This window comes from Panthera onca, chromosome A1 (genome assembly GCF_046562875.1).
Source record: "Panthera onca isolate mPanOnc1 chromosome A1, mPanOnc1 haplotype 2, whole genome shotgun sequence".
In the NCBI taxonomy this organism is placed as follows: domain Eukaryota; kingdom Metazoa; phylum Chordata; class Mammalia; order Carnivora; family Felidae; genus Panthera; species Panthera onca.
This window is the reverse complement of record NC_138339.1, coordinates 226,426,505-226,439,531: the sequence shown is the minus strand read 5'-3', so window position 1 is coordinate 226,439,531 and position 13,027 is coordinate 226,426,505. Positions and strand designations below refer to the sequence as shown.

General features: G+C 34.0%; 1 protein-coding gene across 11 annotated transcripts in view; it reads left to right on the top strand.

Annotated features, from left to right (window-relative positions):
* Positions 1-13,027, top strand: part of NBEA (neurobeachin) — a 678,106-nt gene that overhangs the window by 432,583 nt on the left and 232,496 nt on the right. For all 11 annotated transcript variants that reach the window (XM_078434421.2, XM_078434419.2, XM_078434413.2 and 8 more), the window contains one exon: positions 1,622-1,746. In XM_078434421.2, coding sequence (XP_078290547.1) covers positions 1,622-1,746 — 125 coding nt within the window. The remainder of the gene's footprint in view (positions 1-1,621; positions 1,747-13,027) is intronic.

Below are 13,027 nucleotides of genomic sequence, written 5' to 3'. Positions count from 1 at the left end.
AGAGTCCAATATGATGTGAGGCTGCATCTCAGGAACCATGAGATCATGACCCAAGCCAAAATCAGGAGTGGGACCCTTAACTGACTAAGCCAACCACACCCCAATTTTGACACACTCTTAAGGAAAATCTGTATAGCAAGTTTTTAGCAGGGTCTTCCTTAAACCACTACGATTAGTCTGTATTTGTAAGGATAGATACTGTCCTATTTTAAATTCACAGAGGTACTTGTAACCATTATTCTTTGGCAATCTTATTTTGAAAGAAAAATAAAGTTTTAATAATTAAGATGTGTAGAAAAACAAGTGTATTCAAATATACTTCAAATGCTTATAATTTTAATATTCTCTTTATATATCCCTTACCTTGTTATATTCTTTAACAATTAAGTTGTGGAAAACAAAATTGGATAGCCACAAAATCCAAAATGTTTTTCAAAAGTGTATTACTATTCTCAATGACTACATGTCTATAGGTTTTCAAGGTGAAGAATTGGCATAATAAATTCATTGACTATTCAAAAACATAGTATGTCCTAGATATTGTACTAGAGATATAATGATGAGCAAAACATATACAGTTCCTGCTTTAATAAAATATAGTATTCTTTTACAATAAAATAGCAAAATAAAAGTGAAATCAAATCTTCTATGAAAGCATTTTATGTGTTTTTATGAATAGTGCTGTTCAAGAACATTAGAATATTATCTCTTGAGTATATTACTCCAAATACTAGAGAGAGACAAAAACAGACTTCTCAGACAGTGGCTTTTATCACCAATGGTTATTGAAATTGAATTGAAAACAAAAATTATATTGTGAAACATTCCATTGATATACAATGAACAGATTTCAGTAGTTTCTGAAATATCTCATGGATTTTTAATATTAGTTTAGAGCATAACATGGTTTAGACCATGTTACCCAGTGAAGGCCGTAATTGTTAATGGTTTATATTAGCTGAAAGCAGTAAAATCATCCAAGGACTCTGTTAGTGTTAGAATAATAATTTACCAAGACAATTACCACATACTGGAATTTTTTGCAGCTCTAATTCAGTATTATTAATAATGGATAAAATTGCACTTTTCTCAGGTTGCTGTGGGCAGCAGGGAATTATTTCAATGAATATTTCAGCACATTATTTTAATCATTGTTCCACCAAATCCAAGCAGGCAGTATTTTATGGTTCTTAATTCAGTCTACTAAGAAACCATGGTCATTAAATTGCAAACTATTTGTAGTGAGGTCTATCCTGTGATTTACAAGCCTTGTTAAAGACAGTGTAAAAGAAGGAAAACTGTGCCATTAATACTTGTAATTTGATGCTGCATTTGTTACTGAACTCCCCATGATTAATGTTTTCAGTAGAAAGAAGAACATTGTAGAGAAAACAGAGCTGACTATTACAATGCTTAAAATATGAGAATGTTACTCTTTTAAGTTTTGGTCATTTGGACAGGAAATATGTATGTAAACACAATCGTAAAACATAAATATCTCAAAAATCATCTTAATTCTCCATTGAGACCAAAGAAATAAAGCCTTAATGTTATGTAAAAAAAATATTTCCAGTTATGCATTGTTATTAATAGTGCCTACTGTTTATTTCCTCATTCCTAGCCAATTGCATGATTTCTGGCGTTTGGATTACTGGGAAGATGATCTTCGTCGAAGGAGACGATTTGTTCGTAATGCGTTTGGCTCCACTCATGCTGAAGCACTGCTCAAAGCTGCAGTAGAATATGGTCAGTACCAATACCTCTTACACAAAACTTCCCTGGATACGATGGGACTCTTTGTGGTTGAAAATTCATTTTTTTTCCACTAGCATTTAAAATTCAGCATGTCGGGGTGCCTGGGTGCCTCAGTCAGTTGAGTGGCCGACTCTTGTTTAAGGCTCAGGACATGATCTCAAGGCTCAGGTCATGATCTCAAGGCTCATGGGTTTGAGCCCCACATCAGGCTCTGCACTGATGGTGCGGAGCCTGCTTGGGATTCTCTCTCTCCCTCTCTCTCTGCCCCTCCCCTGGTCATTCTCTCTCTCTCAAAATAAATAAACTTAAAAATAAATAAATAAGTAAGTAAGTAAATAAATAAATAAAATTCAGCATGTCGTAAGTCAAAAATACTATGTTCTGCTTTATCCTTCAGTGTCATGTAGGTGACACTTACTCAACCCAATATTTCACCCACTTGATATATTTTAGACCCTTAAGCTTCTTTTTAATAGATTAAAAGACTCTAGGGGCATCTGGGTGGTTCAGTCGGTTGAGCGTCTGACTTCAGCTCAGCTCATGATCTCACAGTTTTTGAGTTCGAGCCCCATGTCGGGCTAGCTGCTGCCAGCGCAGAGCCTGCTTCAGATCCTCTGCTCCTCTTCTCTACCCCTACCCCGCTGGCACCCTCGCTCTCAAAAATGAATAAACATTAAAAAAAAAAAAAGACTCTATACGAAGGATTATTACTCAACATCAACCTTACACAGCCTGAAACAAGAGTAAAATCAGTTTCTTTATCAGTTTCAAATTCTTTCAAAATTTTGGTGACCAAGATACAAGGTGGCAAAACACACGATTGTAACTGTGTACTGAGACTTATATATTTTTATGTACAATTTGTGTATGTGTACATACACTCATATATGCTATATAAATATACATACATGCATGAAATATATATACACGTATGTATAGTGTTTGTATATATATACATGCACATATTTGTGTATTTAACAGAAACAAATGTCTTATTAATAATCTCATCATATGACATTCTCAATTTTTTTACTATTTTATTCTCTTCAGTCTAAAACAAAACAAAAAAATAAATACTGCTACAATATGTAAATTTAAATTACCAGTCCTCCAATGGGTTGCAAATAAAGTTTAAAAAAAAAATCTCACATTAAATATATCATCAACTATTACACTACAGTAGAACTGTACCTTAATTTTTCCTTTAAAAAATCTATATTAAATAGAAAATATGAAAATATTTTTATAATTTAATAAAAATACTACTATTTTAGTTTGCTGTCTACCAAGAAATATAAATAGGACTATTTTGTACCATTTTTAAGTGCTCCAACAAATTGAAGTGTAATTGATCAACTCAGAATTGAATAAACTATATACACTCAGAAAATACCATTAATGAACCCCTATCTATATATTTTTGTTATTAACCACTTTTGTTCTTACAATTACTTGTGTTTTTATTATGATAATTTTCATTTACTTGAGTATAATAAGTGAGCCATCTGTTTTAAAATTTACCATAGTTTATAACATTTAATACCATTCATGTTCTTGATGGATTAGACAGAGAAAATACTTAATCCTGATAAAAATAAAATGTGCAAAGCTTTTAAAACTTGTTGTACAGGTAGTCCAGGAATTGATATAACGTGGTAAGACTCAAACATATTAAATAAATAGATGAGGATTTCATATTAAACTATTATGCCTAAGATAAAAGTTTCAACATAACTTTATACAATAAAAGTAACTATAGGAAAGAACATGCTAGAAAAAAATTATAGTTGACTGGTACTATAGGGGATTTCTTTAATGAACAAGAGAGATCACCTAAGGATTTTAGTGCCTGAGGATTTAAACTTAACTTGTTGTGTTATCTTTATGCTTAAAATAAGATATTGTCTTGGGCACCTGGGTGGCTGTCAGTTAAGCGCTGACTTCGCAAGGTCATGATCTCGCAGTCCGTGGGTTCGAGCCCCTGGTTGGGCTCTATGCTGACAGCTTGGAGCCTGGAGCCTGCTTTGGAGTCTGGGTCTCCCTCTCTCTCTGCCCCTCCCCCACTTGTGCTATGTCTCACTCTCTCAAAAATAAGCAAACATTAAATTTTTTTAAATGACATATTGTCTTTACACTCTAATAGAAGAGATTTTTAGAAATACCTAAAATGTCATGCTTTATAATTTGAACTTGAAATTATTAAAACTTCACTTCATACACTTTAGACTTTTTCACCAACCCATCCTATTTGAATTCATCCCATTTGAAAATAGAAACATATAGATACAGTTTGTAACAGAGTCAGGCTAAATTGATATTCGTAGTGATACTGAGTTGACAAAGGTTTATTTATACAAGATCCACATTATACTGTATTCAGCATTCTATAGGTTGCTTTTAAAGAGTCTGTTAGTTTAAAAAACAAAAACAAAAAACAAAACAAAAAAAGGAGCCTGTTAGAAAAAAATGGCATTCTCTGTAAAAGCAGATACTTTGTATGTTTAATTTGTAAAATATCTGTATTATGAAACCATTGTTAAAGCCTATCAGCAACAAATTTTAAAATCTTTTACTTTAAAATCTTTTAAGACATTTGATAGTCAGCTTTTGCTGCCATAGTAACTACTGTTACTGAACCTAAACTGAAAATAGCAGTTTAATTTTGAAATAGATGAAAGATGTAGGTAATACTAAACATCTTCCGAGTGTAGTGTAAGAGTATTTTATTTTATTTTTTGTCTACACATAAATAAACCCTTTTGTTATTAAGTTTTTTGATTCCAGTATAGTTAACATACAGTGTTCCTTTTAGTTTCAGGTGTACAATATAGTAATTCAATGATTCCGTACATCAGCCAGTGCCCATCCCAAGTGCACTCCTTACTCCCCATCACCTATTTCACCCATCCCCCCCACCCAGCTCCTCTCTGGTAACCATCAGGTTGTCCTCTATGATTAAGAGTCTGTTTCTTGGTCTGTCACTCTCTCCTTTTTTGCTTTGTTTTGTTCTTAAATTCCACGTATGAGTGAAATCATATAGTATTTGCTTTTCACTGACTGACTTATTTTTCTTAGCGTTATACTCTGTAGCTCCATCCGTGTTGGTGCAAATGGCAAGATTTAATTTTTTATGGCTGAATAATATTCCATTGTGTATATATACCACTTCTTTATCCATTCGTCTATCAATGGACACTTGGGCTGCTTCCACAATTTGGCTATTGTAAATAATGTTGCTATAGACACCGGGGTACATGTATCCCTCTGAATTCATGTTTTTGTACCTTAGGGGTAAATATCCAGTAGTGCAATTGCTGGATCACAGGGTGGTTCTATTTTTAACTTTTTGAGGAACCTCCATACTGTTTTCCAGAGTGGCTGCCCCAGTCTGCATTTCCACCGACAGTGCACAAGGGTTCCTTTTTCTCTATATCCTCAGCAACACCTGTTTTTCTTATATTTTAATTTGAGCCATTAGTGTAAGAGTATTTTAAAGTATGGAGCAACTTATGAATTTGAAATTTGGAATGAGCGGTATTCAGAACTAATTATCTCTCTTGAGTTGAGTTCATTGGTAGAAGGCAAGAGGGGTATGTTTTTTTATACATAACTAGAACAAAGACCACGTGTATGCCATAAAATATTCAGGAAAGCTATATGGTACCCATGCCAGAGTTATTGTCACATCATTCTCAAGATTAAGATCGTGTAATGGAAAACAAAAGAGAACTGAAACAATTCTACCTCCCAAACCAGCTCTAGAGCATACGTCTTCAACCTTCAGCACAGTTTCTATCGGTGGGCCTCTGCAATTGTGTAGAGAGTAGGGAGTAAAATATGGAGGATGGAAAGAGATGAGTGGGAAAGTGCCCCCTGGTGTGAGCTGCACACAGAAATAGAAGGAAGTATTAAAAACTGCCAAGAGAAAAAGGTAGCATTGTATCTTCTTCCAAACTCTCAACGTGCCTCCTAACCTATATGTAAAGTTATTTCTTCAGAAGAAATAGAGAGTAAATGTAAGTTGTTATTACAAAGCACTTTATCCAATAAAAATAAATGTTGAAAACCTTAATTAAAAATATTTTAAATAAAGCTTTTTATTCACATATTGCTAGAACATTCATATAACAGTAAAAAATTCAGCCCATCATCTGGCCACTCTGCCTGCCATTAAACATTTAAATGTGTTTTAAGTAGCTTCAAGTCTAGCAGCATATAGACTTAACATCTAAATTATTAAATATTTTGGTTTGTGTAGACCTAGAAAAGGTACATTTATTGTACATTTTTGTAAAAGGCTTCACATTTTGAGAGGGCTTCTAGGACAAATTGAAATTCAATTTGTTTCTTCCTCGACGTTAAATAATTAGAGTATTTCAATTTCCCTGTACATTGTGTCTTGAAAATTAAGCATTAAATGCACAGAAACTCTGCTATAATCTTTGGTCCAAAAAAATTCTATTCATCTACGTTGTGGCAGCAAAATTCTTTTAAGAGCAGAAGAATATCTTGTGAATGGAACTTTCAGTATGGATATAAGTGTTTGAATCAGTGATCAATGTTTCCAGACTATTAAACAAGTTGTACATAAATAGAGAACACTTACATGGCCATCAAAGCAGTCCCTGGGATTTGAACACTGGTAAGGTCTATCTGTTCGTTCCTATAGTACAGTAAGTTTCAAGAAGGTGAGCCTATACTAATGTAACAGAACTGAAACTGAATTAGCAGACTTAATATTTTATTTAAAATGTTTTGAATCACTTGACTTTTCCCTAAATTCATTGATTTAGATTAAACTGGAGTTAAACTTTCATGTGATGGGTGGGAACACTTAGCCATAATTTGAACATTCTTTTCAGATAATCTGTGTGGAGCCATAAATCAAATATATTAACAAATCAAATATATTTCTTTTATATGAGCAAATAATCAAAACTGGGTACATTTTCAAGAAGATAGAAAGGACAATAATTTTGTTTCCTACTGACTTTGAAAAGCTTTCCTTTCCATTTCATTATTAAAACTTTTGGTTGACCTTTTTCTGTTGGAAAACATTCTTAATACTGATGGAGTTTTTCATGCTTCTTAGTAATACTAATGAGTTGAATAATTTATGAGGTTGTCATGCGCAAAAGATTTGGTGTGATTTGATATACTTTCAGCCTTGGTGTTGGAATGTGATTAATAAAACCTAGAGGCATGTAATTTTTTCCTGATGTTTAATGTTCTAATTTTGTATGTATCAAATATGTTATTTAGGTATTTTCTAATAGTAAAATTTCTTAAAAGTGCAAATTTAATTGATTAGTAGGAATTTTACAGACCATAAGGAAGAATATAAGGAAAATATTTTAAACTCAAAATTCATCTTCTGACCTGCAGGATTTTCTTCTTCAGGGCAAATTAGCTAATGGGGAAATGATTGAAAAGGAAGGGTTTTGTGTATTGTTTATGTGTTTAAATAAAACCTAGACTAGTCCACTTCTGGTGCATTTCTGGTGCTTAAAGATTATGCTGTCACAGAAGAGTACAAAATCTTAATAAGTTTGGTTGTCTTTGTTGACTGTCAATTATCATTTAAGACCCTGTTTCCCTTCCATAAAATTATAGTGGAACAATGTTTCATCAAAGCCTAGGATCGCAAGCTCCCCATGTCTGTGATCAAAGACATCATCTTAAATAGGTCTGATCAGGCATCGCAAAAGAGGGCAGGCTGCTTCAGCTGGAAGAAAAAAAACATAGAGCAAAGATGACAAAGTTAATCAGTCATTTCTTTGGCAATAAATAATAAGATATGCTGAGAACTGCAAATGAGAACATCCTTAGGTTCCTCAGAGAGGTGTCTGCTTAACACCTGATTTATCTAAGCTTGTGAAGCCATCAAGATGTGACCTTGATGAATAAAAAGCAGCTCTGTAATGAATCTGGAATTAAATTAGTTTTGATGGTATATGCATGGCTACTGTAATGTGCTACTTGCAGAAATACGAAAAGCACTTGAGACTAAAAAATACTCATGCAACTATAAAAATTGAGAAAGAAGCTAATTGACTTCTTTTTAAGAGTTTACAGTTAGTATCATATTTGAGAAATACGATTTGATTTTTTTACGTAATAATCTATCGTTTGTATTATGTAGAAGCACTCGCAAACATCTTATTACTGTTCATCGATAACTCCATTTTAATTGGTGTGTTATTAATCGAATCTCCATATCTTGAATAAATGAGGTGATCTGATTATGGTTAATTCACTGAAAGTTAATGATGAAAACTCTTTTAAAAGAAGAAGAAAGAGACATACAAGGAATCATCTTTCAGCTCTTTTTTATGCCAGTGTCACATTTTAATATCAGAGCATTGTCTTCACTTCTCATTTTTATATTCTCTTAAAATAATTGAAACAGATTACATAAATGCTGTTACAAAATATGCTTCTCAGATGCATTTTACAGACTTTATATAGCATGTTTGTACCAACAAATGTTCTAATTACAACTCCCCTATCTTTGTGTTGAAGATGCAGATTGTAGCTTTAAACAGATTCAGAAGAATCAAATAACTGTATTAATTTAGAAGCATTTATTGAATATCTTCTATATTCCCAGCATTTGCTACATGCTGGCTTCGAAGTTTGAGACGGTTTCTACCCTCTAAGAGCATATAGTTTAGTGCCTTATAACAGGGTGGAGGTGGGGGTGTGTTCCCAGCATCTACTGAATAGAGACTGCTGCTAGAATATCCTGTCATGCACAGGCAGCTTCCCTAGAATGATGACAACGACAAAACTCCAGCCCTAAATGCCACTAGTGGAATGCCACAAGGTGGAAAAACCCTGGTCTACTGGTGAGAAACAGTTATCATAAAGAGAGGTAGTAGTTCATAAAGGAGCGCAGGGGACAGAGTGACTAACTGTGAGTCTGATGGCTTGGAGTAGGCTTCATAGAAGTAATTACTTAGGAACCGTCTTGAGAGAAGATTAGGAATTTACCAGGTGAGCCAGGAATGGCAGAGGTAGTATCAGAAATTACCAAGATATGAAGGCATAACTTATTCCTTTGAATGGCCTCAATGTTTTGCATTTTGTGATAGGCCCCTATGTAAAAATTTCAGAAAACGTTTGACTTTAGGTGTATCATATTCTGAGATAAAAACGATTTGAAAACAGGAAATGATATCTTCTGTTCCATTTAGAGCGTAGAATTAATTCAATTCTATGTAGTTAGTTGCTGTTTTTTTATTGAATTGATAATCGATTAATTTCAAGGTATACATACAGTATTTTCATCATTTAAAGTAGTAGTATTGAAAAATAGGGTTTTTATGGAATAGGTCTACAAGTATGGTATTTTCAAATTCTGAAATGTACTTTTTTATGCCTACATTTCCTTTCCACTTAGAACATCGAAGGCTGTTTAAGATAGGGAGCTGACAAAATTATATTACTGCTGAGTGGCATAGAACTATCCATAATGTTATTTATGTTCTTTCAGACTAATTTTTCATAAAGTATATACACAATTGCATTTATAAGTAATTACAATGCACCATGATAAATATTTTTGTCAGTGTGTGTTAAAATGCTATCTGAGCTCAGTGAAGGGAGTTGCCTAACTGAAGAAACACATTTTAGCTAGACTTGAAAGGATGAATGGAGATCTTCACAAGCCAGTAAGTGAAACGGTGGCGGTGTGAGAAAGGGGCCACACGGTACAACATAATGTGTCCAGGGGATGCAAAATGGTGCTATGTGATGGAACACAGGATAGTGGGGACACTGTACAAAATGAGGCTGAAAAGCCTGTTTGAAGCCACATTGTGAAAGGATTTGTCAATAGACAGAGCCATTAAAGGATTCTTATTTGAGAGAATGACAGACCAAAGAAGTTAGATGGCATGCTAATAAGTGGTAGAGAGAACAAAAATGCAACCAAAATACCATTCTCTTACTATATAGTATGTTGCCTTAGGTACACTTGGAATTCTGACTGCAAAGAGCATTATTGAACACTTTCCTGCTTTGAAGTTTACCTGTTAAATTTTGGTCACTCCTGTAGCCTACAGATGAACTCAGTGTCGTTCACAGCATGCGCTTCAGGTGTCATGTACAAGACGTATTTTGAAATGTTCTGAGGGGCAGGGCACCTGGGTGTCACAGTGGGTTAAGCATCTGACTTCAGCTCAGGTCATGATCTCCAGGCCCATGAGTGCTGACAGTTCTGTGATCTCTTCTTTGTTCTCTCTCTCTCTCTCTCTCTCTCTCTCTCTCTTTCTCTGTCTCCCTCTCCCCCCCCCCCCCCCGTCTGACTCTCAAAAATAAATAAAAATTCTAAAAAGATTTTTAATGTTCCGTGGGGCTCCTGGGTGGTCAGTCAGCTAAGCAACCGACTCTTGATTGCAGCTCAGGTCATGATCTCACGGATTGTGAGTTCGAGCCCCGCATCTGGCTCCACGCTGACAGTGCACAGCCTGTTTGGAATTCTCTTTCTCCCTGTCTTTCTGCCCCTCCCCTGTTCATGTGTGCACTCGCTCTCTCGCTCTCTCAAAAATAAATAAACTTAAAAAAATAAAATGTTCTGAGTGTTTTAAAAGTGCTTTAAATAATCTATATCAACACCATCTCTTAGCTATTCCATGTTTTTTAATGATCAAGGAGAAATTTTTATCAGTTTTTTTCTCCCATATTTGAGCCACTTGCTTATGTAGCCAAAATATCTCCTACTCCCCGTTCCCAGGATCTTAAAGTAAATTTTCCCCACTGACTTCTGTGACAGGCTTTCAGAAGTAAAACCAAGCATCATTCCTTAGGTTGATGCCCCCCCACTGCCATAGGAAGTATGCCCATCTCTCAGCCCTTGGTTCAGTTGCCCGATGCATCTTTCATTCCTAGAGTTGTCAAAACTTTCTTCCTTCCATTCTGCTCCTCATCTGCCATTTACTCCTCTTGACTCACCATGTAAGGTTTTAGTCCTCCCTCCCTCCCTCCCTTCCTTCCTTCCTTCCTTCCTTCCTTCCTGAAAAGAAATATGCTCATTGTAGAAAATCTAGAAAAGGCCAGAAAAGTACAAAATGGGGAAAAAAATCTCTCATTGACACCCATGTAAAGCAGCTATCTGCCGGTTTTGATGGCTTTATTTCTTGCTAGTCTTTTTCTAAGCAAACTTCAGCATAGGACCCAAACACTGTGCTCTGTATCAAATAATCGCAAAGATGAATAATGCATCGTCTCTGCTCTTTATGATATTGACAGGGTTCCAAACTGCCCCAAGTTTTCTATATGTTTTAGCATTTTTTTTTCCATAAGTAAAGTGTGCCATGTGACTTTTAATGTAATAAAGTCCTAGTCTGAATATTTCACAATTACCCTAACTTCATGGCTAATCAAAACCCAACCAAGTAATATCCAGTCTAAAATGCACAGGGATTCTACATTTACTATCATGTATATTCTTAAAATATGGTTTATCAGATTTCCTTTAAAAAGCACAGAATGCATTTTTCTACATTCACTCCATTAAGAAGCTTATTGAGTTAGCATTTTATACTTCTATAGTGCTGCACTTAAATTCAATAAGATTTTCTTGCACCTTTTTAATTGCATTTTTTTTTTTCAGTTTAAAAATGCTGTTTGAGAATATCCCCTTTGTTGGTCTGCTCTAAGAAATATTGCTTACATATGAATATTTTGAATTAGGAATAAATGAAATTCCATTTTTGCTGTCAGAACCAAATTGTAAAAATGCATTGCATGTCTTGGAAAATCAGTATACTCTATTAGCAGGCCTGTCAATATAAAAAGTGCCTTCCATTTCCACCTCTTGCTCTAATAACCTTTTCTGTGTTACTCTGAGGCAGTTCACATAATCAGAGTATATTGTCAGCTTACTGGAGTTGGGGAAGCATGAAATGAAAATCACGTTAATATTGATCCAATCCTTTTACTTGCAAGTGTCCTTGATGTCCTTTTCCACTAAGCAATAACTGTTGATGTTAGGTAGCCATTTTCTTATTTTATTTCATACAGTCCAGTAAATCATTTACAAGCATAACTAATCTAAATAAGAATTTGCTGCTTTAGAATAATTTCTGTGAACACTCTATCTTAATTAATGCCCATATTGCTAATTCTGTATTTCACTCTACCACTGAATATTTTCCTGCAGCTTTCCAGAGAACAGCCTACCTGCAGACACAACATTTGTCCGGTTTGAAACAAAGTCTGTGCAAGTTTTTCATTGGTAAAAAAAAAAACAACACAAGGGATGTGGCACTCTAATTTTATGTGATGCAATGATGTGCTAAAGGTGGACCATAAGTAACATAATTATTGATTCAAGCAAGGATTACCATTTCTGAATCAGGTTCAGTGTAAGTTTGAAGCCGGGATCTTGGGTTTTTAGTTTTATGGTAGTTTAGATAATATCTATTTTGGATTATTCAATGTATTCTCAGACAACAAAAATGAAGTGGAAGCCACAATTAAATCTAATGCATTCAGACTAAAAAGCCACAATGAAGAAAGGAAGAATTTGATGTCTGAATGGCATGGATTTTTTTTATCTATGTTTATTAAGTCAGTGACCACTTAGATTTGTACTTAAAGTGTGTTGTTTTCATAAGATGATTTTGTGTTAATGAAGGGAGTCTCCTGACTCAGCACCAGGTATAGAAGAGAGAAAAGGTACTTGAAATTTTTAGTCATTCTTTTTAGTAGTGTTTTTATTCAGTATCAGTAACAGTTTTTATCATTAGGATATTTCTACTGTAGTCTTAGATTTTTTAAAATTTGTTCTACATAAACCATGATTTTTTTCGTCCTTATGTCAGCAGTATTTCTTATGAAAATATTTCCTTCTTTCTTAAGGAAAGAAATACTGTGTCTGTGATGTAGAGTCAAACGCAAAATTTAATTTTGAATTTAAAGTATTTACAAAGAAAAATATTTACTTTAAACAATTTTTAAATTATATTACAGTAAAGTGTATTGTATATATGTGTCTACTGCATTTATATTATATCAAGGTCAGCCTAAAATGTTTTTGAGTCCTATGTTTCTCAATATAGAAAAAATTTCATCTTATTTGAAATGTTCAAAATTATAATGTTCTCAGTAATAGATTGATTCATATATATTATTGCATGGTAACATGTCGCTATCTAATAATATTAAGTGAGAGGTATATTTACCTTAAAATCTTTTCCTTTTAGTGAAAATTAAACTTAAAGTTACTAAAAGCACTGTTCTATAATAGTATTTGTGCTCTGATTTT